At 34.5% G+C, this 26,496-nt stretch overlaps 2 protein-coding genes across 3 annotated transcripts in view; one reads left to right on the forward strand and one right to left on the reverse strand.

Moving 5' to 3' along the window:
• The window catches only part of LOC139687937 (putative fatty acyl-CoA reductase CG8306), a 41,579-nt gene extending 37,368 nt beyond the window's left edge, over positions 1–4,211 (forward strand). Inside the window, exons 8-9 of the mRNA XM_071585296.1 lie at positions 345–605; positions 1,551–4,211. Of these exons, the coding sequence (XP_071441397.1) occupies positions 345–605; positions 1,551–1,689 (400 nt within the window). The 3' untranslated portion in view covers positions 1,690–4,211. The remainder of the gene's footprint in view (positions 1–344; positions 606–1,550) is intronic.
• Positions 4,212–21,211: 17,000 nt separating this feature from the next.
• Cmtr1 (Cap methyltransferase 1) overlaps positions 21,212–26,496 on the reverse strand; it is a 37,056-nt gene continuing 31,771 nt past the window's right edge. Inside the window, exons 16-17 of one of the 2 annotated variants that reach the window (XM_071585327.1) lie at positions 22,618–22,723; positions 21,212–21,853 (exon numbers count right to left, since the gene is read on the reverse strand). In XM_071585327.1, coding sequence (XP_071441428.1) covers positions 21,622–21,853; positions 22,618–22,723 — 338 coding nt within the window. In that variant the 3' untranslated portion in view covers positions 21,212–21,621. Of the gene's footprint in view, positions 21,854–22,617; positions 22,724–26,496 lie in introns of those variants that run through there. The other variant, XR_011700707.1, reaches the window with a different exon arrangement.

Consider the following 26,496-nt stretch of genomic DNA (forward strand, 5'->3'; position numbering starts at 1 on the left):
ACATAGAACAAATTATTGAATCTTTGCTATTTAAATTGAATGACATAGGAGAGGTATTATCACAATGCAAAATCCACTTCAGTTTTATCTTGCTGTCCTGTAATTAGAGTCCTCCTTATATGGACATTGTTTTAATTAATATATGCATGCATGTATTATACTCCCTTTAGAAATAATGCTAATATGAACCAAATGCAACATATTTTATGATTTTCTCACATGAAAAGGGAATGAGTAACTAAATTAAGAAAAAATGTTTAATTCCACTGGTTTAGATTATATGTCTCAATTCTTATTAATTAGGCATATGCTTTATCAATTGTTCTCTTTTATCTTTCTTCTAGATTGATTAAACTTCATTCTCGTGTGAATTCTTCCCTTGGTCGCCTTAAATTCTTTATCTTCAATGAGTGGTTCTTTGATAACAGTCAGACAATACGACTCACCAGTGAATTATCACCATTGGATAGGAAACTATTTGGAGAGATGAATGTTGGGAAGCTCATCTGGGAAACTTATTTTGACAATTTTGTCTATGGAGTTCGAAGGTACAATAATAAAGAAGGGGTTGAAACTCTTGAAGCAGGAAGACGTCATGACAGAAGGTTTGTGAACTTTGCACCTTGCACCTTGAAGATTAACTTTTTAACATTTAATGGTACCAATGCTAATATTGTATGGTGTAAAATGACCAAGTGGCTACCACTGATGAAATACAAATGCACTCAGATAAAAAATTTGCAAGCAGTTCATTTCAGTTAATCATTTAATAAAGTAAAATAGATATGTAAAATATTATAATAGGGAAACCAAATTGACTAAATGATGATATAATGTGTGTGTGCGTGTGAAAGTAAGTACAAATAATCATACATTAAGCTACTTAGTACATCTAAAAATAAGAGCTGGGAGGTACCCATTAATTGTATAGTATATTTATAAATGGCAGGATTAGGTAACAAATTTTCAGAAAAGTATTTGAGACTGAGATTAGTCAGCTGTGCTGTTTTATGTTCTACCTTGTAGTTTATTCTCTGGCAACAAAAATAGGCTACGTGTCATAATCAAATTGTTGCTAATAATTTTACGCTATATTTATTACTTTGAATTATCGTTCACTTGAATCTGGCTCAAGTAGTTTTCTCATTAATTCATTGCCATCAGTCAGCATCATACATATATAGACTCAGTTCAAAAACAGGTGACAATAAGACAAGTTTTCTTGGTGGCATGAATTTTTTTGTAATCTCAACTTTAAAATGAAGCGATATTAGTGTTCTTAATTACAATATTTCCTGTAATAGCAATACTTAGTCAGCAATGCTAAGGGTATCATAAAAATTTCTTATGATAAAGCTCTTTGAGGCAAATAAAGGTAGTAGTTTTTATGGTAGCTACTCACCTTTAGAACATGTTCCTAGCAATACATTACACATTATTAGAACTTTATCAATGCTTATTTTCACCTTTTATAAAAAATATCAGTTCATGCATTTCATTACTGGAAGAGCTGCTAACAAGAAATTAATTAAAATTTGTCCTTATTTCAGGCTTTTTGTAGCCCATATTCTTTTCCAAATTGGAATCCATGTGCTGGTTTGGTGGCTGACAGCAACAATTACTGGGACAGCTATGCTGACATCAGTGTGGATTGTTCCTTGTTTCTATATATTATTTTCATTTTTGTGAATAATAATTCTCTTGTGATATGGCATGTTAAGGGATCACCAGAATTTCACTCAATTCATAATTCACTATTCTTGATGTAGCATCATATATTTAATCGTCCCTTCATCATTGTTATGAATTTCTTGAAGCAATACCATTGAATTTAGTGGTAGGAATAAAAAAAATGCTTTAAACTAAATTGCAACTGGAGTTATATAAAACAAAGCTATTATTAAGCTATAGAAGAATTGAATCAAAAACAGGTGTGATAGATTAGTCGGTAGAGTGAATAATTACTGCCTGCAAAGCTAATTTTCAACCCTAGATCATTCTAGAAAACCCGAACTGTTTTTTTTAGGGTATCAGATCTTCATTGGAAGTTGCAGACAGCACAGGGAAAGAAACTTGCCCTCCTACCACGATATGTTAATTTCATACCCCCATGGCTTATTACAATGTGAGATCTACCTTCATCTGCCAAACAAGTCTTTGTTGATTCCTGTGTAGAGATCTCAAAATGAAACTAATTAAGACTTAAATATTATCCCATTAAACTAACGCAGAGACATCTTTGAACAATTTCTTGCAGTAGGGGAGTTCATTCCAGTCAACCAGAAAAATGCAGATGATTAACTTGCCAAAATTAAAAAAGTTACACATTAAATATTACCCAGTTGGGTTAATCCATTATCTAATACCACCAATTTCTAAACCTTAATTAAAGGAGACCTATTTGGCAATGGAACAAAAAATTAGTAATGAAAAATATGTCAGGAGACACTCATAAGAAAGATGCACAAAAGATATTCTTATACTAGGGGCATTCTTAAGCACTTGATATATTTTTGCTAAAATCCATGTAAAATCATGTTGTCTCACAACAGTTTTCAATTTCCAATTTTTTTAGCATTGAGCTCTTTTGTCACCATGGGAACAATTTTAGATCTTATGAACAACTGTGAACATCCAAGTAGTTCAGGGGGTAGGCTACCGTGAACATACCTTTTCACCCTCTCTGTAGAACGCTATCATACTTTGACATTTTATAAAAACTATGTTCGTCAAAATAAATTAATAAAAATTTTCCAATTAATACACATTGAATCTAGATTATTTTTATTGTTTCCATATTTTTATTATTTAGAATGTTTTATTAACCTGGGAGTAATAAAGCTTACGGAGATACAATACGCATTTTTGCTGCATGTTAGAAGTAAGATTCCAGAGAATGAACTGCAGCAAAATGGATAGGATGCATTTTGATTGGTGCCATTTTTTCCACTAAAATTTTATCAATGTATAGTTAGTTTCAATGCTTAGGCATCATCTTTTGAAATAAAACTTTACAGGAGATAGTGTGCATAGTCCACTCTTATAAAATTGTCTTACCAGTGGAAGCCTCCATCCTGTACCACCTAGACGTCCAAACCCCTCTTCCTCCTCCCTCTTTTCCCTCTACAGAGAAGTAACTATACCTCTGCCAACTAATATAAAATACTACACCTGTATATTGATACAATATCTTCAAAATATGTTGTTGTACCTGAATGCAGGTACAATTACATATTTGTACAATACAGCCAGTTCTATATTTTTCCAGTTGCATTCTTTAAAAAGCATAATAAGATTGAGTGTCATACTGCAACAAATATTTTGTAATCATTCACTATCACTCAACTGACTGCTTTTAAGCAAAATTCACCCTTCATTTTGATATAATTCTTAGATTCTATGTTTTCAGGCTTAACTTCATTTAAGATATATCTTTATGTTTACTTCAGTGATGATTCTTAGAGTTTGTCCCTAAAACTTTTTAAATTTTCTAAAACAATATGGATGCCCTTTCAAACTAGATGAAATTACAACATTTTCTGTTTCTTTGAGAAAAGACTTTATAGACTGAATTATGTGAAAAGCTTTGGATTTGCAATGCATTCACATCCACCCTTTGCCCGATCTTGCCTAAAAAGGTTAGGTTTTTGCTACAGTATGCAAAATATGATTTCAAAAGTAAATTTGTCCATATTTATGAAGCTATTTATTTGAATGGTGGGTGGCATGTTTCTCTAAATATGTTGTTACTCCCATGTTTGACTCTAATCACACGAGTGATATACCACTAATTTATTTTAAAATGTGAATTATACATTTAAAATCTTTCATAGATGTCCTATATAGAGATATGATCTTTGCCCTTCGTTCTCCAGAATTTATTTGCACTAAGCCTTAGATTCTAAGATTTATTTAGCTAGGCCTCAATGGAAAGCCCATGAAATATAAAGGGAAAGATATAAACAATTTTTGTGGAGTGCATATGGATTTAATCATCAAGATTAGGACAGAGTGAGTTCATTTTTTACTGCATTTCTTGTGAGATTTGTTCACTCAGAGCTAAGTTTTAGTCATTTAACTACTGAATTCCTGTATTAATAAGCCAAACTTCTTGCAGTGTTCTTTTTTCATACTATGTTAACTCTCATTTCTTCTATCCTAAAACATCTACATGCCTGTTTCTAATTGCTTGTGTGATTATGTTTACCTAAATTTTGATAATTTATGTGATATAAAATTTGTTTTTAACTGTCAATAAAAATATCAAATCATGATTGCATATTTTTCTTCTGAAATGCCCTCAAAGATTATAGGTAATTAATAATGAAATTTCATAAAATTTGGTAGACATACATATTTACATCTCCAATGGTCATGAACACCAAATTTTAAAAATTCTTTTGATGGAAGGATAAAAATGTACAAAATAACCAAAACCACACCAAAACTCATGTTTAGAAGGTATGTAAATGTTACAGAACATTAGCTGATAATATTTCAGTTCATCAATAGGATATTAGGAAAAATATGGAATTGAGAATTACTTATATGTACCTTTTGTGTTACATATTAGCCTATAGGGCAGTGTTGTTAAGCTACCCAGCTTAGGGTCCTAGGTTCAAACACCAAGTAATCTCAGGTGGCCCATCTGAATATTGGCAAAATTCAGGAAATAATACTATACTATAGTAAGTAGGTACTCCATGGAAAACCAAAGTATTTAATACATGGAGTTAACGTTAACTTTTAATAGTTAATAAATAAAACAATCAGTACAGACACTGGGAAAAACTATTTACAATATGTGAAATGCCCAATGCGCAGAACTGGAATGAAGAAATAATATTTTTTAACGTGGGTGTGGTAGGAGTCTGAGGGTGCAAATACAAAAGGCTATGGCTATTCTAGGAGATTAGAACCTAAGTTGCAAGGAGCCATGAAGGAAAGAAGATAAGAGAATATGAAGTAAGGAAACCTAATGAAAGCAATTTTTTACAACTGATAACTCAACACCAAATATCATTGGAACACTTTAAAAAATATTGTAATTAAGTAAACATTTGAAGTGATCCCGTATAGTGTCTCACTTATAATTTCATTGCACTCCATGAGCTAAAGTTTGCTTATTTCCTTAAAGCTACTCATTCGTTTTTTTGTTTTTGACATAATTTCTACCTCTTGAAATGGCCATCTCACCATGGCTGATGTTTCTACATTAACAGTTGTAAATTGTACACCATTGTAGTGATGTATTATTACTTGAATAGCACTAAAAAAGAAAATTATACACACATATTTTTGGTGTAATGTATTCATTGCAGCCTAGTGCATCTATGATGTTTTATTTTACAGAATTAATTGGAAGCCTACTGTACCAACCTTAAGGTAAGGTATGCATTGTCTAAGTGGCAACCCTTCCAATCATCTAGAGTGTACTAAATCTAGCAAATTATTTTGCTCCATACAAAAACTAATGCATAGGTGGGCCTAGATCAATACTTTTTCTACTGATCAAGCTGGGAATGCTTAATATTTAATGAAGTGTTTCTTCATGCAGTAAATAATAGCATTATGTGACATGTCTCATCAAAGTTAAAGATTATTTTGTGCAGTGAATATGCTGTTTTACATATTATTTGAACATTTTTATGGCATTATCAGATAGAATAAAATATATAAGATGGCTTGGGAATCAAATGTGAAGTTGTAGACAGTGAAGATGATTCAAAATTAATATCCTACACAGGTTCCCAAGGTGTTTCCCTGTTTTATCAATTGAAACTTATGTCATATGCTGAAAGTGCTTCAGCATCTGTTCAAATAATATAAGAGACCTTCAGGAAGTTATTTCTCTCCCTGTAAAAAGGTGTACGCTTTGTGAACATTATGGCTTCAAAGTTTGAAAAATATATAAATAGGTTGGTAACATCATTTAGTATGAATAATTGTTAAATAATGCAGTTTCTGCTTTTATAGGCGGATTTTCATCTACTGGAAATATGGACATAGTATGGGTTGCTACAAAAATACACTTCAACATCATTGTGATTTTTATGAACATTAAATGTATATTATATATGGTGTGTTGATAGCTATCACAGGGAACTTTAAGAGTTCTGAGGATATCTATCAAATGTTTGTCAAAAATTTGGGATATTTTGACAGAATTCTCTAATTGCTATCTACTGAGAGAAATTCGAACAGTATATTGGGTAAAATAAACACCTAATGATCAAAATGTGCACCAAAAGAATATCTATTCACAAAACTATAGAAACCAGCTCTTGCTTGACAGGCTACATAGAGTAAAGCAGCCAGAGAGTTCATTAAACACTAAATTTTGCTTTTGACAGTCTAAAACCATGCCAAGTGGATGTTGTTATGTTAAGAGCAATTCAATACCCCCTTACTTCTAACCTATGTTCCCTTTTGCAAAACTGTAATATGAAATGTCTGCAAGAATTCATTTGTGAATGCCATCCACATAGGAGCTTGCAATATCACCCCAACTTGGATTTAATGACAAATAACAAATTTTGTAACTCATCATGTCGAAAGATGATTTGATTTATAAATGCTAATTACACACAGGGCAAAGGAACAACTATTATGGGTTTTTAAAATAGACCATGAGATCCTTTGAGGACACTCATCCTGAGCGGTAAAATTAAAGTTGCTGAATAATACCTTCTTTAACTAGAGAATACTGCAAAGTTGAGTAACAGTGTGAAATTCAGTATAGCACAAGTATTAATATGCATACTATTTGTTGTGTGGGAAAAAAACTGGTACACTGAATATTTATATAATTTATTATCTAATTTCCTGAAAAGATGAAGTACAACCCTTTTGCACTATTAGAAACAAAGAAATTAGACAATTAAATCATAGGGAGTTCTATCCAAAGGAACACCATCATGCAAATTTGGCAACTAAAGAAAATATAATATCAAGGAGACTAAACTCCCACTTCTCATTTTTTTCATTGTGACTTTCAGGAAGTGGGGTCTTCTTAACCATGATGATTCAGATTAGGTTGAGCAGGCATAACTGGAATGTTAAGAGAACTTTTCCTTCAAGTAAAGAACCTAATTAGTAGATGAAGGTAGGACAGCTCATGGGACAATTTTATCATGCATAATTGGTATGGAATAAATCTGATCTCTTGTTTAGTGGTCTACCTGGAACACTACCCAGGGAGTAAGGCCCTCTGTAAGGAAAACCTCAGGTTCTTCAGAAGAGGGAGTGCTAGGAATATCTAAGAACCTGAAAAAATCTTTTGAATAATTATTGATTCAATAATAGCATTTACATATGAGAAAATCCACAGATTAACATCCTCCCACCATTTTTTCAGGAAGGTCTGGTGCCTCTTCTCATCCACACCTCACTTGTTTTTATTTTACAGTCCCTCATCCCCTCTACATGAATTACATCTTATACCTTGATTCCTTTCCCAGTAAATATAGGATCTTCCATACAAAGGAAAGACCAAACCTTTTGTTGACTTATGTTCATGAATTTCTCAGGTGATCCCTCAGCAATTGAAAATTGAACTTCACACTGAAATACAGATGGAAATGGGAATCCTGTCAAAGTTGGAAATATCCATTGAGACAGACATTCACATTATACCGGGTGTAGCATCTTCTTAAATGTAAAGGAAATTGCATTCAACTCAAAGGAATCCAAACGAGTGAAATATTATTTTTTATTGAATTAGTTGAATTACAGTATCAAAGCAACAACAATATGCACTATTAACAATTAAAATTCATACGTGCACACATTTTGGAAAAACATCAAAATTGGTAGGGGTATCAATGAATATAATATAAATAAAAAATTAGCAATGTTAACAAAGATAGAATATATGACTTGCAGAGAAATAATTTTGATGATTGTGAATATAGGTTTCTAAGGTGCTCAAATGGTTTGAATCGCATCAGACCTACCACACGCAAGACAGGTACATCCAGTGCTACCCTGGAGAAGCTAGCACTTGTGAAAGTTGGAAAATACAGTGATGGGAAGTGTATTATATGCTATGCTATTTCTCATCAGAGACATCAAACAATGGTTATGTTGCAAGAATTTGGAATCAATCCCAGAGGGCACTGATATGAGAACTGGACATTACAGAGAAAAATGACTTGATTGTCAAGCCTACCAAAGAAAACTTTACATATTTTTCAGAATTACTTACCAAATGTATTAGGGAAACAAAAACTTATCACTGGATAAAATATGTTGTATACATATAATTTCTTTGACATCTATAATGTTATGCAAGGACTTGATGAATAAAAGATATTATTATTATTATTATTATTATTACAAAGGTTTGCATCATAAAAGTGGTCTTACACAGGACTTCCAGAAAATTGTGTCGTACACTATATTATAAGACCCAAATACATTCCTTAAACACACAATCTAACAGATGTTCATGGAAATGTTTTCAGATCTTTAACACCCCCTATTATACCCTTTGGAGTTTATGGATTAGGGTGTACATGGAGATCTGAACACAATAATAGATTTATGTTTTACAGCACGTTAATAATTTTAGCATATGAGTATCACAACAGCAGTCGAGGATATTTGATTGAATACAAGGGTTTGAAGGATAAGGTATTATGGCTTTCAATACAATATAACACATTAAAATTTGTAAAGCACACATAAAAGACTGCTTGCAATAATTTATTTATCATATTATTTAACCCAGAACTGCATTGGAACTAAATGAAATTAAAGCCACACCTGCAAAGAAATAAACAATGTACATACAATCTTATAACTTCTTAGGAAGGCAAATATTATCCTTCAACCCCTATCCATCATGCCCTTCTTAAAACCCTCTCCATTGTCACCTTTGAGATTATCTTCATTTAAGCCTACTTTGAAATCCTCATATTATGCACATGCCTTCGTTGAAGTCCTCTTCACATATATATAAAGAAATATATATATATATATATATATATATATATATATATATATAATTTATTTATATATATTTATATATATATATATATAATTTATTTATATATATTTATATATATATATATATATATAATTTATTTATATATATTTATATATATATATATAAATATATATATATATATAATTTATATATATATATAATAAATATATATATATTTATATATATATTTATATACATTTATATATATATATTTATTTATTTATATACATATATATATTTATATATATCCCTCCCCGGACTACAACCTTGATGTGGTGGAAGGGCTTGTGCATTTCGATGACCCCTAGAGCTGTGCTGGCGGGAGTAATAAAAATTGCTCCTGGTAGGGTCACCCATGCCAGATAGGTCGAAGGTTAGGAGCCAGACAAAAGGTAGTCCACACAGCGTCTGTTCCTCAGTGAGGCGGCTGCAATGGAGTCTGACCACAGTGGGGCGGCCAGTAAGTGATGGTGTCACGTTAAAAACACTATTGAGGAAGGCAACGGGAAAACATCTCAATTATCATTCCCAAGAAAAATATGATGGACAATAGAGATATTTTGACTCCTGGCAACCACGGGGCTCGGCCCAATCGGCCGTGTGTCGTGCCCGGCAGCGGGGGAGGCAAGGCTTCCGCGGTCATCATCCCACAAAACCCTTACAAGGGAAAACCAGCAGCAGCAGGACAGAAGACGCAGGAGAAGAAGACCAGATTAGTTAGAATAGGAACGTGGAATGTTAGGACAATGATGAGGACAGGGAAATTGGAGAATGTTAAGCGAGAGATGGAAAGGGGAAATGTAGATATTTTAGGTCTATGCGAGGTAAGATAGAAAGATAGCGGTGATTACTGGAGTGATAAGTATAGAATAATATACAGCGGTGGGGACAAGAGCCAACGAGGGGTGCCATAGTATTAAATGAAGAGGTAGGAAGAAGCGTAGTCAACATAGAGCAGGTAACGGATAGAATACTACTAGTGGAGATAAAAGCAGAACCGACGAACTTAGTTATTATTCAGGTATACATGCCACCGAGCAACCATAAGGAAGAAGAGGTCGATAGGATATATGATCAGTTAGAGGACATGATCGCGTGTGTTCCTGCAGGGAAACATTTGATAGTGATGGGGGATTGGAATGCGACGGTAGGCGAAGGAAGAGATGGTGATGAGGTGGGGGACTACGGTTTAGGCACGAGGAATGACCGCGGGGAGAAAGCAGTTGAGTTCTGCAGGAGACAGGGCTTAGTCATCACCAACACTTGGTTTAGACACCACAAAAGACGCAGGTATACTAGGAAAATGCCACGTGACTCAGGAAGATATCAGCTAGATTATATCCTGGTTAGACACAGGTTTAGGAACAGTGTGATAAATTCCCACAGCTTCCCGGGAGCGGATGCGGACTCAGACCGCAATTTAGTTGTTGTGAAATGTAGCGTACGTTTCAAAAAGATAAGGCAGGGGCGGCGAGTTAGAAAATGGAATGTAGAAGCATTAAATGGGTTGAAAAGGAAGGAATACAAACAGGCGGTAGAGAAAATCATGGAGGTTGGTAAAGGGCTTAGTACTATCGAAGAAAAATGGGAAATGATCAAGAAAGGGTTGTCTAACTTGTTGTCTATGTATGAATTTATATATATATATATATATATATATATATATATATATATATATATATATATATATATATATATATATATATATATATATATATATATACATACATATATATATGATATATATACATATGCATACTTATTTATATATATATATATATATATATATATAGGGTCACACCTAAAAGTGGTAGGACTGATTTTCTCTGGCGCGAACGGAGTGGTGGAGGGGGGTCTGCCTTGCAGGGTAAGGTGGAGGGGGCTCTTAGCAACAGACCGACACCAACCTCAGTCGCCTGCGGACTGTCGTTGAGTGAGGACACCGTTTTTAGTGAAGCAAGTTTTTTGTCCGCATCGAAAAACAAAATGAATATGAATTTAGAGCAACGTTATTCCGTGAAGTTTTGTGCGAAACTCGGGAAGACGGCAACTGAGACCCTCAATATGATCAAGCAGGCTTATGGGGACACTGCCTTAAGCCGTTCCACAGTATTTGAGTGGCACAAGTTGTTTAAAAAGGGTAGGGAGCTCGTTGAAGACGCCCATCGCTCCGGACGGCTGTCGACGGCAAGAACCGACACGAATGTGGACAGAGTGAGGACACTGCTGAACACAGACCGACGCTTAACCAGTGAAGAAATTGCAGACCAGTTGGGTCTGTCTGCATCCAACGTCCAACGCATTATTTCACAGGATTTGGCCATGCGCAAGGTGTGCGCCAAGATGGTGCCAAAAATTCTGAGTGTCGACCAACAGGCAACGCGTGTGCGCATTTCCGAAGAAGTGTTAGCCAGTTTGCACCGAGATGAAAATTGTTTGGACAATGTGATAACTGGTGATGAAACATGGGTTTTTCAATATGACCCCGAAACGAAAAGACAATCCGTGGAATGGCACTCTTCCGCGTCCCCACGTCCAAAAAAGGCTCGCATGAGCAAATCAAAAATCAAAACGATGTTGATTGTGTTTTTCGACCGTCATGGAGTGGTTCACAAGGAGTTTGTCCCACCAGTGGAGACTGTGAATGCAAACTTTTACGTGCAGGTGCTCACCCGCCTCCGAGAACGCATAAAAAGAGTCCGACCAGCCATCGCAGACTGCTGGGTGATTCATCATGACAACAGGCCGTGCCATGGCGCGCTCATCGTCAGACACCTCCTGGCCAAATATGGCGTTGCCACGTTGCCGCACCCGCCCTATTCCCCCAATCTGGCACCACCAGACATCTTCTTCCCCTTGATGAAAAGACAGCTCAAGGGAAGACATTTTGACTTGATAAAGGCCGTTCAAGAGGCTTTGACGAGGTTCATCAACGGCATCCCCAAAGAAAATTTCCAACGGGCGTACGGGGAATGGGAGCAACGTTATACAAAGTGTGTAGCAGCTCAAGGAGCATACTTTGAAGATTATTAAGTCGATGTAAGTATATCGTCAATAAAATTCTTGTACAAAAATCAGTCCTGCCACTTTTGGGTGCGACCCTGTATATACTACCTTGATCAAAAATTTCCCGGAATTTATTCAGAAAATTAAAAATACAAGTTTATTCATCTAAATCTATATTGTCCCCTTCAAAGTAATCCCCATCGACTGCAACACACTTATGCCAGCGCTTGATCCAATCCTCGAAACATTTTTTATATTTGGTTTTCGGTATGTCCATCAGTGCTTCCTGCGATTTTTCCATTACTTCCTCTCGGCTGCTAAAACGCGTTCCCCGTAATGGTTTTTTAACTCGATTGAACAGAAAGAAGTCACAGGGAGCCAAATCAGGTGAATTCGGTGGCTGTTGGATGGTATTTGTTGCATTTTTCGTCAAAAAATTACGAATAATGATAGCACTGTGCAACGGTGCGTTATCATGGTGCAAAATCCACGAGTTTTCTGCCCACATTTCTGGTCTCTTTCGGCGAATTGCTTCACGCAAACGTCTCATAACGCCCAAATAATACTCTTTGTTTACTGTCTGGCCTTCTGGCAAAAATTCATGATGCACTACACCGTTGTAATCCATGAAAACCGTCAGCATTGCCTTCTTTTTTGACTGAAAACGACGTGGTTTTTTTGGTCTCGGCTCATTTGGTGAACGCCATTCACTTGCCTGATGTCTGGATTGCGTGTCGTACTCATAAACCCACGTCTCGTCTCCAGTAATGATCCTTTTGATGAATGTGGGATCGGATTCAGCCTCGCAAATCATGTCTTTTGCGACGTCAACACGGTCTCTTTTTTGCATGAAATTGAGGTCTTTTGGCTCTGCTACACGACGGAAACCCAAATCATTAACCACAATGTCTTGGGCGGATCCATAGGCAATGTTCAAGTCCTCCGCTATTTCTCTGATGGTTAATTTGCGGTTATTGACCAACATTTCTTTTACTTTATCAATTTTTTCACCGACTTTCGATGTCGATGGTCTGCCACTGCGTTCATCATCTTCGATTGACTCACGACCACTTCTGAACCGCTCGTGCCACTGGTAAACGACCGTTTTTTTTAGAGAATCGTTGCCGAAACACTTTTACAACATTTCCAACGTCCGTGCGCCACTAAATCCGTTTTTTACGCAAAATTTAATACAAATTCGTTGTTGCAAATTTAAATCCATTTCTGCAATTGTAAAAAATCGCCAACACACACAGAGATAGATGTACTCTTGGCTACGTAACTTTTGCAAATGTCAAGTTATGACACTAAGATTTAAAGGGAATATCAACAACAGATGTACCAATTTAACAAAAAAACAGAACTCAAATCGGAACGATGGGAGCGCCACACGGTGGTTATTCCGGGAACTTTTTGATCAAGGTAGTATATCATATATATATATATATATATAAGTATGTATAAATATATATATATATATATATATATATATATATATATATATATATATATATATATATGTATATATATATATATATGTATGTATGTATAAATATATATATATATATATATATATATATATATATATATATATGTATATATATATATATATGTATGTATGTATATATATATATATATATATGTATGTATATATATATATATATATATATATATATATATATATATATATATATATATATATATATGTATGTATATGTCCCCAGATAAGTACTCCCACCTTACTTTCATAGTGATGGTAGATATTTAAATTTGTATAAAGCAAATGATTAACTTGTAACAGTAACTTTCGACATTGGATTACTTTGTACTAAGAAGAAGGCATCACAGCAGCAAGCATTAAAAGAGTCCATATTAAATGAGTTTGCATTTTCCACGGACTTTATTTTAAGGCACAATGCATTTCACCAACTTGCTGCATCATCAGGTAAAAGTTTGGTTCACATGCAGCAGTTGAATATTTACCCTTAGGACAGTGATGAGGGGGTGGCTATGTAGGAGGAGGAGGAGGGTGGAAAGTTGAAGGTGGGGTTTAGGGTTTTTTTCAGTAAGGGAAGGGAAAGGAGGTGGTGCCTTGTTATGACATGGCATTGGGTGTGGTCAGGGGCATGGGACGGGTTATGGATATTAAACAATTCCACTAAGTGAAGCCTGAAAGTATAAAGTATATTAAGGGAGACTTTTAAACAATAAAAATGGAGTTATATATGAATATTAAAATTAATTCAAAGAGCACAGGATTGTGTTGACCATTACTTCAATTGAGTCATCCCATGATGAACACTGAAATTCATAAATTTCAGTTTAAAAATCTTTAACTTTCATAAGAATTCAAACATACTCCTCAATGCCTATCCAAATGGTTTAGCCGGTAAAGCTACCAAGGAATTCTCTTACAATGTAAATTACTAGCGACTTTAAAGGAGCACACTCTTGAATCTATGATGATTTCAGACTGAAGCAAACATGGTAGTATAAAGAAAATCCTATCGCCAGTGCCTAAGATAAGAAGATAAGTGCTGAGGTTATACTCATGTTGGTGAACTTACCGCACATATGTATTATTTACCTTACAGAACAGATAGTTTAGCTGAAATTTGGTCTCTCATTTGTGGAGACTTGCTTTCACTCTAAAATGAAGTGCAGACTTTCTAAGCAACTCAAGCAAAATAATTGTATTCATAAAATTGTCTCACCCTGAATGTTGAAATTTAATCAGCAGCACACCATCAGCCATGCATTATTTGCTTCTTGAATTCAACAGGTATTCTGGAAAATGATAATTGGGAGCATATAAAAAAAGGAAATCTAAAAATGTATACCTTTTTAATTATTCGAGGCACATGAGTAATTAGCTGTAATTTTGTGCACCATGAGGAATATTTCATTTGGTAACACATACTGTCACACAATGATCAGTTTTAGTGAGGCAGGACAGACAAAATATTTTTTCACTGGGATCACTTAAAAAAGTGATAAATTTCCATTTTCATCAAGTGTCCCTCGATGAAATAAATGTTTATACAAAATGCACACCAAAGAAAATAATTTGCACAAATCACACAAGTAACCCTTCAATTAATACAACATTGATCAACTGTTTCATGGGAACACACAAAAACAAATAAAAGGCCAATCACAGTCAGAAAATGAGCATTTATAATGCAGTCTGACAAACCTGGAGAGATGTGTCTATCATTAAGACTAGTGTACACCTTAAAACAAATACTGTTTTCTCTGAAAACTAGGAATATGATACTGGCATTAATTGTTCAACTCAACACAAGCATGCATAAACCTTTTTATTATTTTTTTCTGGATAATGATGAGCTATAGGAACTGCAATTAATCCACTAGTGATTATTTTAATGATCACAAAATTTTAGGAAGATTAATTAATATAAAACAATCACTCAATAAAAATGAGTATAAGATACATAAGTCACTGAGGCCTAGTTTTATAATGGCTAGTTGAGTCCAATCGTTAATGCGACTGTTAACTCAACATGGAGATTACTGACAAGTACAATTTTATAAAGAAATGAGATTGCATTTTGTTGAATGTGGACATTGTAACTCTAATAACATTGTCTGACACATACTGAAATATTTGATGGTCAGTTTTGAACTTAACTAGCGGTCATTTGTTAGAACTGAGGAAGGAACTGAGTTCTGGCCTAAGCCAGGGCTTTAAGTCAACCTTCCATTTAATGAGACCTAATAAAATTTGGCCTAAATATTACAAGGAAGCTTCTCCAGAATTGACCAATTCGAATAAGGCCATAATACCGTGGAATTTCTTATATCATCAATTTTAAATCATTTTCTATCACCCACCACATATAATAAGCACTCTACTATACAAACCAAAATCCATGAATAGCAGTTCACTGAATTTCATGTATGGACTCTAAATCAATGATTAGCTAATAAGGCAGTGGTTTAATGGAAAAATTTCCAGATACAATTTTTTAATTATTTGTAAATCAAGAATCACTCTCTATTCAATTTCTTTCCATACAACTTTAAACATCCACACAAAATATATAGCATACTATTAGACAGTGAGCTTCTTAATAGTTTATGACAAGGTTTCACATTGATATCAACACACTAATGAATAAAAGTTTTACTTCCCAAAAATTAAGGAACTAAGAAATATTGAAACATCACACTTACTTGCTTACCTTCAAATGGTTTGTTTTCTCAACTCCATGGAGTGCAGTGTTAACTTCAGGGGATATTTTTCATACGTGTACATAGTGCTAGCCCATGTATAAAACAATTCCACTAATGAATATGTATGATTTGCCTAAAAATTAAGTCAAATTTCTATTTCAATAAATGATGAATCCAAACATAGTATAGGTGCAAATATTAATTTTCAATTATTTTATATAATGCAAATAGGACACTAAGTAACTTCAGACATTTTATAAAGTCAATTACTCAATTTACCTTTTTGAAGAAATTACAGTTATGTGCTTCCTACCTAAGACATATGAAAGAAAATGGATTCATTCTTTCTATATTTTTGGACCAGCTAGCATGAGCAGATATTCAAGCTGGCTCAGTTTTATAAGTGTATCAGTGAAATTTAGCAAATATTTAGATATAAGTTGGATTATAAACCTTGTGGGCAACAAAACAAGCACTGTTCCTCACCCATTCCAGTGCTCAAACTCAGTTTTTCCTGTCTTCCCCTTTGTAAAAGTAGTGCTGCAGTTGCTTTGAATAAGGGCCCTCCTTAGTGAAGTAGAATGAATCTTAGTTACAATGAACAACACATTATGCATAAACTACTCTTATGTACTTGGGAAAAGGATGGCAAGAAGATTGCAGATTCAATTAATGCAGAACTTGCTCTCGGAAGATTTCATATCCCGCACATGCATATTGACAATTCTTGAAAAATGCCCCAGCAAATACTTCGACCTACTCCTCATCCAGGGATACTTCCTCCCTTTTGTTCCAGCCAGAGAGAATATGGTATTCACCTTTAGCTTCAGGTAACCAATTAGTTTAACATTGTTTCATGAAAATTTGACGGAGAGACTACTGAACAGCTTCCTATGAGATAGTAGTAATTATACAGGTATGAGGGCTTTCAAGAAAGTAACTTGCATTTCAGCCTAGAGTGCCAGTGGGTAGGGCTAGAGCCACCATCTTAGTGTCTAAATGTCCCTACACTCAGTATGTATCCTGCTGTGGCAAGGCACAGAATGTGGTTCTCCTACTTTGATCACTGCAAACTGTTAAAATGTGCGCTGCAATAGGAAATCCTGTGAGTTCTGAAGTGTGATCTGTGAATAGGTTTTTATTGGCAAAAAACCTCAAGCAAATTGAAATTCATAGGTGACTTTGTTAAGTGTAGGGAAACGTTAAGGATGATTTTGTGCAGTGAATATGCTGTTTTACATATTATTTGGACATTTTTATGGCATTATCACCTAGAATAAAATATATAAGATGACTTGGGAATCAAATGTGAAGTTGTAGACAGTGAAGATGATTTAAAATTAGTATCCTACACAGGTGCCCACGGTGTTTCCCTGTTTTATCAATTGAAACTTATGTCATATGCTGAAAGTGCTTCAGCATCTGTTCAAATAATATAAGAGACCTTCAGGAAGTTATTTCTCTCCCTGTAAAAAGGTGTATGCTTTGTGAACATTATTGCTTCAAAGTTTGAAAAATATATAAATAGGTTGGTAATATCATTTAGTATGAATAATTGTTAAATAATGCAGTTTCTGCTTTTATGGGTGGATTTTCATCTACTGGAAATATGGACAGAATAATGAGCAAAGGCAAAGTGAGGCAGTGGTGTGCTCAGTTTGAAAATGGCCGCACAAATGTCAATAACGAGAACCACAGTGGTCGGCCTAGCCTTGTGAAAGATGAAATGATGGATGCCCAGTTCTTGGATATCATGCAAATTTATTCGTCCACTCTTAAATTGTCAACACTACTGATACACAGCACAGACTTCCCTATGAATGTCAGCAGCTTTGTAGTTTACTGCAAATTAAAACCTTATCACCAAATGGATTTAACATTTGATGAATTTCCAATTGTATCGTTCATTTTGACTTGTAACTGTTAACAAACGACAAGTGGTGAGGCCTTCCAAACACTGCAGTTCGAGGCATACTGCCCTGGTGGGTCAATAAAGCAAACATTCTGCTCCCCATACTACTGCCGGCACGAAGTAGAATGGGAAGGTACACGCAAACGAAAGTTACTTTCTTGACAGAACTTAAAGTTACAGGGGATGCAACTGATAGTCACAGTCATTTGGGATAGGTGAGTCATTAAAAATAGGTAGGATGTTCAGGGAATGAGAGAAAGAAGGGGATAGAGAAGCCTGGTGTAAGCATTGGCCTACTCTTAATGAAGGGTGCCATCTATGGATGGCATACACAAATTGAAGTGACATCCAAAGAGCTTCCCAAGTATGGATTAGGATACCACTGAAAAGTCTGCTACCACCAGGACTTGAACCAGGGCCATCTGGATAAAAAGCAAGTATACTAACCATCAGAACAACTAGACCCCTTCCCTAGGAGCAACCCATGGGGTTTCCTGCAGCTAGTATAAACCCCACAGGGAGGGAATCAAATAATAATTATCATGCTACTGTTAATGCATTCAGTGAGAAAAATGCATTAAAAAACTAAGAAATGTAAAAATAGTAATTGGGGGTATGCAAAGTAGAAATCTTTTTCAGTAAATCAAATGAAATGTAACAAGTCTAACAAAATCACTTTTTTTGATTATGGCACATTATTGGATAAATGTGACAACACGGATTGAAAGAGAATATCAATGGATTAAATGGCTAGGACTTCAATGTTTATAAAAAGATAAGTCATATAATCAGCAACTGAAATTGTATGGTAATTTGCATTGGTGATTTTCTACCGCAGAAAGATAATTCTGCCTGAGAGATTACCATATAAAAGAGCCCTACATAATAACTACTGCCAATAAAATGAAATGGCAGCATAGACTATTCGGTATATAGTATACCAAGATCCACCAAGACTCAAGTATGAGTTTAAATTATCAATGTAATCACTATGCAGTTAACTGGGAGAGCAAAGTATCTAACTCCTGGCATTTTAATGTGATCTGATGTTTCCATTAAATTTGTAAATACCATTGGTCACTTAAAAGTCATTTGAATGCTTTAGATCAGTGCTTTTATGCACAGTTTTCAAACCCTTGACACAATTGCTACAACTTTTAAAGTTTGGCACTTAAAGGATTTCCTTTGTTTCGATCCATGTAAATGGAATAAAACCCCCTGAATTACACATACATATGATAGCATGCAAAGAAATCATTTGGATTGCTTGAATTTGTCATTCAATGAAGTGTTACTCTTAACAAAGGATGCCAAGGTCTCCACAATTGAACGCATCAACCAACGGATGGCATACTCTTCTTGAAGTGCTTTCCAAATATCTCCCAATAAAAATATTATATTACACAATATTATTTAGTAACTAATAACTATTTCATTTATATGGAATACTATATCATGGGTCCCTGAATTACTATACTCCATCACTTCTGATAGTTATATTTTATGATAGATAGTGAGGCTGACACAAAAACTGATAATTTCTAAGTCCTCATATTTTTAAAATGCTGATTAGGAATTTTCAAGGTTATTTCACCATTTCACGGTATATATTATGGTATATAAGAATTTAGTTACATCACACATGTAATATTGGTCTCTTAGGTAATACCCACCAAATTAAGATGGTATGAAAATACTTGCACAGGTATATTCCATTAGTTTTATATTTTCTTATAATTTACAGATAAAGGCGTCAACCAGAATAAGTATGTTTAGTAGAAAATACCACCACTGTGTGTGTAAAATGCCCTGTAGCAGATTGTTGGGATGAAACTATGGCGGTGGGTAATATTTTCACTGAGTTTAATGATATTGGCCGGAATAGAAAAAAAAGGAACTGCTTCCAATGACTGTAAACATAAAAAGTGAAAAACCAGATTGAATTTTTTGTTTACAAATAATATAACTTATATTTTTTCACAGTTTGTGCGCATCTCAAAGAAGGGTATGATTGAAGATTTGCAAATCTTATGGTGAATCAAGAAACAGAGGTGGCCAATAGTGATTTCCCCATTTGAATCATGAAATTCTTCAGTAATAAGATATATAGGTCTACACTCAAATGGGGAAAGGTGAAGAAACTGACAAAAAAGTTCATAGGAAAAGATGACAGATGGGGATGTTGGCAAAGAAGTTTACAAGAAAGAGAAATTTCTGAGCACACTACATTATTGTAAATATTGCTAAATGGGACTGGACTGGGTTTATTAATTCAATAAACTATATCAAACAAATGAAAATAAGTGACAGGAGCAGTGACATATTTGTTTTGAGGCAGAAGAGAGAAGACAAAAACCACAGTTTTATTGCTCTTGAAATTAATGAATGAGTGATAATCATAAGTTAAAAATATAAACTAATTGTAATAGATACACAGCATAGTGGACTGCACAATTGCGATTTCCATTGTACTTTTGAACTAATTCTAAAGCAAAATTTTAAAATAAGAGATGATTTAAGCCCCATTCACCAATATTAAAAATAACAAAGGCTCCATTTTTCTCTCAAGACAATCAACATTTGTGCCAAGGACACCTATTATAAGTATCAGCATCCAAAAAAACATGCCCAAGTACTACAGTAAGGTATCTGATTTCTTGCATACAGAATAAGGGTAATATCATTTCGGTGACCCCAATAAACCAACAATCTCAAGAATGCTCGACAAGAAAGATAGGAGTACTATGAGATATAACTAGTGACCATTCACCATAAAAATTCTTTGAAATTTGTGGATTTAGTCAGTCCACAAAAATAGGGATGAACAATAAAAATGGAACACCATATCAAAAGCTCAATAATTCACACTTTTCCTCAGGTGTTGCATTAGTATCCACATCTAGATTTGGTCAACGTCTATGGCATATTGGCTCAATATCAACAATAAGATAAAATTATCTTAATCAGCTTATACTTCGTAGACAAACTACTGTAATTTCATGGAAATAAAAACAAAATATAATAATTCCCACTTTACATTCATTCAAATTAATACAACAATAATTGGAAAAAAAATCCTCATTCTTAAATAAATAATGCACTACAACTTGAATGTGATCACATAGTGCAAACTATATTTAATTCACAAACCATGAATTCATAAAATTCATGATTCTGAGAGACATTGAATGACTTTCAATGCTAACACAGGATATAGTTAAAACAAATTAAAATTAGCCTGAGTAAGGCATATTTTCAAAAAACATTGGCTTAAAATTGTACCTGTCATTTAATGTTTGACCACTCATGCAGACAGGACTAGCGCACAGATGTTTAACAAAAGATGCAACGCAGCCATCACTTTCTGTGTCAATATATGAATTAACTGATGCTGGTGAAAATGAAATAACCTTGTCAATAATAATTCAGTACATTCTTTTGCATCCCAGCATGGGTAACTCTCCTAAGAAAAGAAGAGAAATATTAAAATAAGCAATAATCTTCTTTCAATTCTTCTTCAATGTTTTGCACAGTTGGCTGAAGCTGAACTTCCACTGTAAGATGATGAAGCAATGGGCAATTTACGACGTGGAGGCTGATATTTCCCACTACAACGATCTATGTGTTCAAGGAGGGCGTTATCTGGCAGGTTTTCAGATAAGTTATTCGATTCGTCATTATATTCACTGTATTTAAATTTGTGTATACTATCCCTCCATCTCCACATCAAACGACTTTCAAAACAGCACCTAGAGATAAAAATATTTCCATTAAAAAATCTAAGTGTGAGTAAATTCAAGAAAAATACAACAAAAAGCATTTCCAATGACAAGTGTGAACTCCAACCATAAGCATGTATCACTAAATACATAAATTTAATTACAAAGATATTGTTTATTTCAAGGTATGTATACTAAAAACTAACAGCATTATATAATATGTCCAAATAAACAAACAATTAGAAAATCATTAGGATGAAGGGTATTCTTAAGTTTATTCACAAATTAAATATATTTGCATGAGAAAACACATGAAAAATTCTCCTAATGAAGAACTAATGACTTTAATGCTGGCGGGACTTAAGCAGATGAAGTCTGAAAATATACCCTTCTGTCGAGAAATCTCGAGAGAAAATCAATCAAAAAAAAGAAATAATTGTTTCACATTAAAATCCTATAGCTGGGTAGGAAGCTTAACTTTTAAATAATACGTAAATTTAGAAATTGTAATTCACTGCAATCATCAATCAATTATGATTTTCTATTAAAATTAATTAGGATAAAATAATTATTGATTGATTAAATTAATACAATATGATATGTTATTTGGTGTTTAAATTTCAGATTATCCATGCATAAGGAAGGGACTGTTTGTTTTTAAGACTTGGTGCCCAGGAAACTGTTAAATGGCGGTTCCAGCATAATATTAAACTGTCCTCATATCAAATTATTTATAATTGATAAGTTAATTCAGATTTGGCATTATAAGTATACACCTTTGAAAAACTACTCACTTCAAATCTGCAATTGATTCGGCTGGGAAGTGATCTCGGACTTGATGATCTAAGATATTTAACCAGCAAAAATCAAATCTCTCATTCAATGTCTTTATCCAAGGATCTATGAATAAAATATAATGTTCATTATAAGGTAAATTTAGAACAAGGAAAACATTGGTGCTGACTATAATTTTTGCTACCTAAGGCTAATAAGGCCTTAGAAAAAGCAAGATGTGTCGGGGAGGGGGTAGAAAGAATTAATAAGAGTGAAATGTGCAGATAATCAAGCAGTAATGGCAGAATCAGAAGAGGAACTACAGTATATGATGGAGAGTATTTTAAGAGTGGGGAAAAAATTCAGAATGAACATTAATACTGGAAAGATAAACAAGTTGCTAGTTGCAAATGGGAATGAAGTGATCACATATCATATTTACTGGCACATAGGATGCACTTTATACACTCTAATATCAGCCTGCATTTTACAGGCCGAGGGTATTTGAATATAACTTTGACCTACAAGATGCAGGCCAATTTGCTGGAAAAAATACTTATTATTAAGTATTTTGTTCTGCATCAGGCATAGAAATAGGTTCATTAATAACAAATGTCAATGGTATCATTGTTTTGAGCAGGTAGTAAGCAATACAATTATAATATTTCCTTGGAAAAACATAATTAAAAAAATTACAAATAAATCATACATGCATACAATGTAGTGAATTTAGTTACATCTAATATGAAGTGCTGCCACAAAACTTATAGGTATTGGGCTAATGGGGAAGTTGACCCTCTGCTAATCCATTGCATCTCTCCCTATACACTCTTGAGTCTACAGGTACTCGACCGAAAGCGGTATGAGCACATCATAAAGATATACGAAATGCTTGCCTTTACAACGAATTTCAGTAATACAGGTATCCAACATCAAAAGAATAACATAAAATAACTGTTGCATTAAAAGTTAAAATTAGAATAACATCACGTGATTTACGTAGAGAAGATTGTTATACAGTATTTCATCAAAACATTATAATTGCATTAATTTATAGGTAATAGTTACATCAAATCATGACCCTAATTATCACAAGCATCACCCTTGTAAGGTAGTGGCTATGCACATAAAAAAATTATTTCATCATAACGCTGAGCCACATTTTCACAAAATTTTGCAGCATCTGCAAAAAGATATGTGTCTTGACAGCTTTCCAGTAAAAAGAATAAGGAATTTATCATAAATACAAAACTAATTATTTTGATTCTTTTTTGTTTTCAAAGATCGTTCACTATATCGACGTCAGTTGACATTTATGGTCTTCCAGGAACCTCGTTGTCTTCCACTGATTGCCGGCCCTTTTTGAACTGCATCAACTACTCATAACACACGGTACTTTTCATAGCATTCTCACCATAAGCTTTGGGAATCAACTCAAAAGTTTGTGCGGAGGATTTGCAGAGTTTCACGTAGAATTTCACAGAACACTGCTCCTTTGAAGAGCTCATTTCCACAGTTTGGATTTTTTGCCGCACTTCACAAACACCCCTTCACAAAAATGGCCGTAATTAATCAAAAAAAAAACAAGATATCAACAAAGTGGTTGAAGGCAGTTATTCAGGAAATTTCTGCAGACACAAAGCCTCCAAGCGGATTAAAAATAACTAACTGGAGGCACACTATAAAAAATTTTGGGAACCTTACACAACATTACAATTTGGATTTGAAGAAAATGGCCACTGGTAAATGATTCACAGAGGCCAATTTTACATAAATAATATACTTGCATATTCAAAGAACTGAGATTGATCGGGATTCAAATCCTGATAACAACAATTCCATTATTGGTTGCCATCTTCATGCCTATCTCTTAGATGTATGTCTCTAGTTGTTTTGTGTGTATTTGATCTGTGTTCTTCCTCTGTATTTCCACAAATTCACTAGCTGAATCTCTTCATCAGGCCAAAGAAAATGACTCAAATTGTGTCTTTTCTTCAGAATTTTCATCAAACCTCTTTCTTTTACTATTGTTCTAAGAATCTCTTTGCTAATTACTTGATCTCCCATTTCATCTTCAGCAATCTCAAGTGAAGCATTTATAATGTTTCCAATACTCTCTTTCTGCTGCTGTTTATTTCCCATGCTCTGCCATCATTTTAAAATCCTATTCCATAGGCATGTATTTCAATCGAGCATTTCATTGCTATCAGCCTCATGTTATTACACTTTTCTTCTGGAAGAAAAACTTTTCTAGGTAATGTATCACTAGAGAAACAATGACATAAATCAAAGCTATTGCCTTGTGCACCATTCTAATGAGAAACACTTGAGGACAGATACGTATGCTAAATAGAATACATGTATGACTTCTAATTTTTTTTGGTAAGCCAAACATTGGAACATGATTTTAGTAATCTTGGTTAAGACCTTACTAATTTCACGTATTTTGCTTCAAATTTTTTGGTCACTACTTTCGTATAAGCTCACTTCGCATTATTTGTTCCATATACTCTGATATAATCAGGAACAAATTTTTAAATTGCATGAAAACATACAAATCTGATACAAATTTTTGCATTCATAATGCTGGAGTTTCAGAGAAATGCATTTCAAAGGGCTGCTGGGTTGCCATTGTAACTGTAGATTGGTCAGTATGAGTCAGGAGTCATCCATTCACCAGAATTAGAGCCAAAACCGAGAATCTAAGTTAAAAAATGAACTGACACCGGAATCAAAAAAGAACAAGCAACCCATCACTACTTCAACAATAATTCAACCCAGTAAATTTACATACTACGTTGATCAAAAAGTTCCCGGAATAACCACCGTGTGGCGCTCCCATCGTTCCGATTTGAGTTCTGTTTTTTTTGTTAAATTGGTACATCTGTTGTTGATATTCCCTTTAAATCTTAGTGTCATAACTTGACATTTGCAAAAGTTACGTAGCCAAGAGTACATCTATCTCTGTGTGTGTTGGCGATTTTTTACAATTGCAGAAATGGATTTAAATTTGCAACAACGAACTTGTATTAAATTTTGCGTAAAAAACGGATTTAGTGGCGCACGGACGTTGGAAATGTTGTAAAAGTGTTTCGGCAACGATTCTCTAAAAAAAACGGTCGTTTACCAGTGGCACGAGCGGTTCAGAAGTGGTCGTGAGTCAATCGAAGATGATGAACGCAGTGGCAGACCATCGACATCGAAAGTCGGTGAAAAAATTGATAAAGTAAAAGAAATGTTGGTCAATAACCGCAAATTAACCATCAGAGAAATAGCGGAGGACTTGAACATTGCCTATGGATCCGCCCAAGACATTGTGGTTAATGATTTGCGTTTCCGTCGTGTAGCAGCAAAGTTGGTTCCAAAAGACCTCAATTTCATGCAAAAAAGAGACCGTGTTGACGTCGCAAAAGACATGATTTGCGAGGCTGAATCCGATCCCACATTCATCAAAAGGATCATTACTGGAGACGAGACGTGGGTTTATGAGTACGACACGCAATCCAGACATCAGGCAAGTGAATGGCGTTCACCAAATGAGCCGAGACCAAAAAAACCACGTCGTTTTCAGTCAAAAAAGAAGGCAATGCTGACGGTTTTCATGGATTACAACGGTGTAGTGCATCATGAATTTTTGCCAGAAGGCCAGACAGTAAACAAAGAGTATTATTTGGGCGTTATGAGACGTTTGCGTGAAGCAATTCGCCGAAAGAGACCAGAAATGTGGGCAGAAAACTCGTGGATTTTGCACCATGATAACGCACCGTTGCACAGTGCTATCATTATTCGTAATTTTTTGACGAAAAATGCAACAAATACCATCCAACAGCCACCGAATTCACCTGATTTGGCTCCCTGTGACTTCTTTCTGTTCAATCGAGTTAAAAAACCATTACGGG

The sequence above is a fragment of the Hetaerina americana genome, unplaced genomic scaffold, assembly GCF_022747635.1.
Source record: "Hetaerina americana unplaced genomic scaffold, ioHetAmer1.1.p SCAF_2, whole genome shotgun sequence".
NCBI lineage: Eukaryota > Metazoa > Arthropoda > Insecta > Odonata > Calopterygidae > Hetaerina > Hetaerina americana.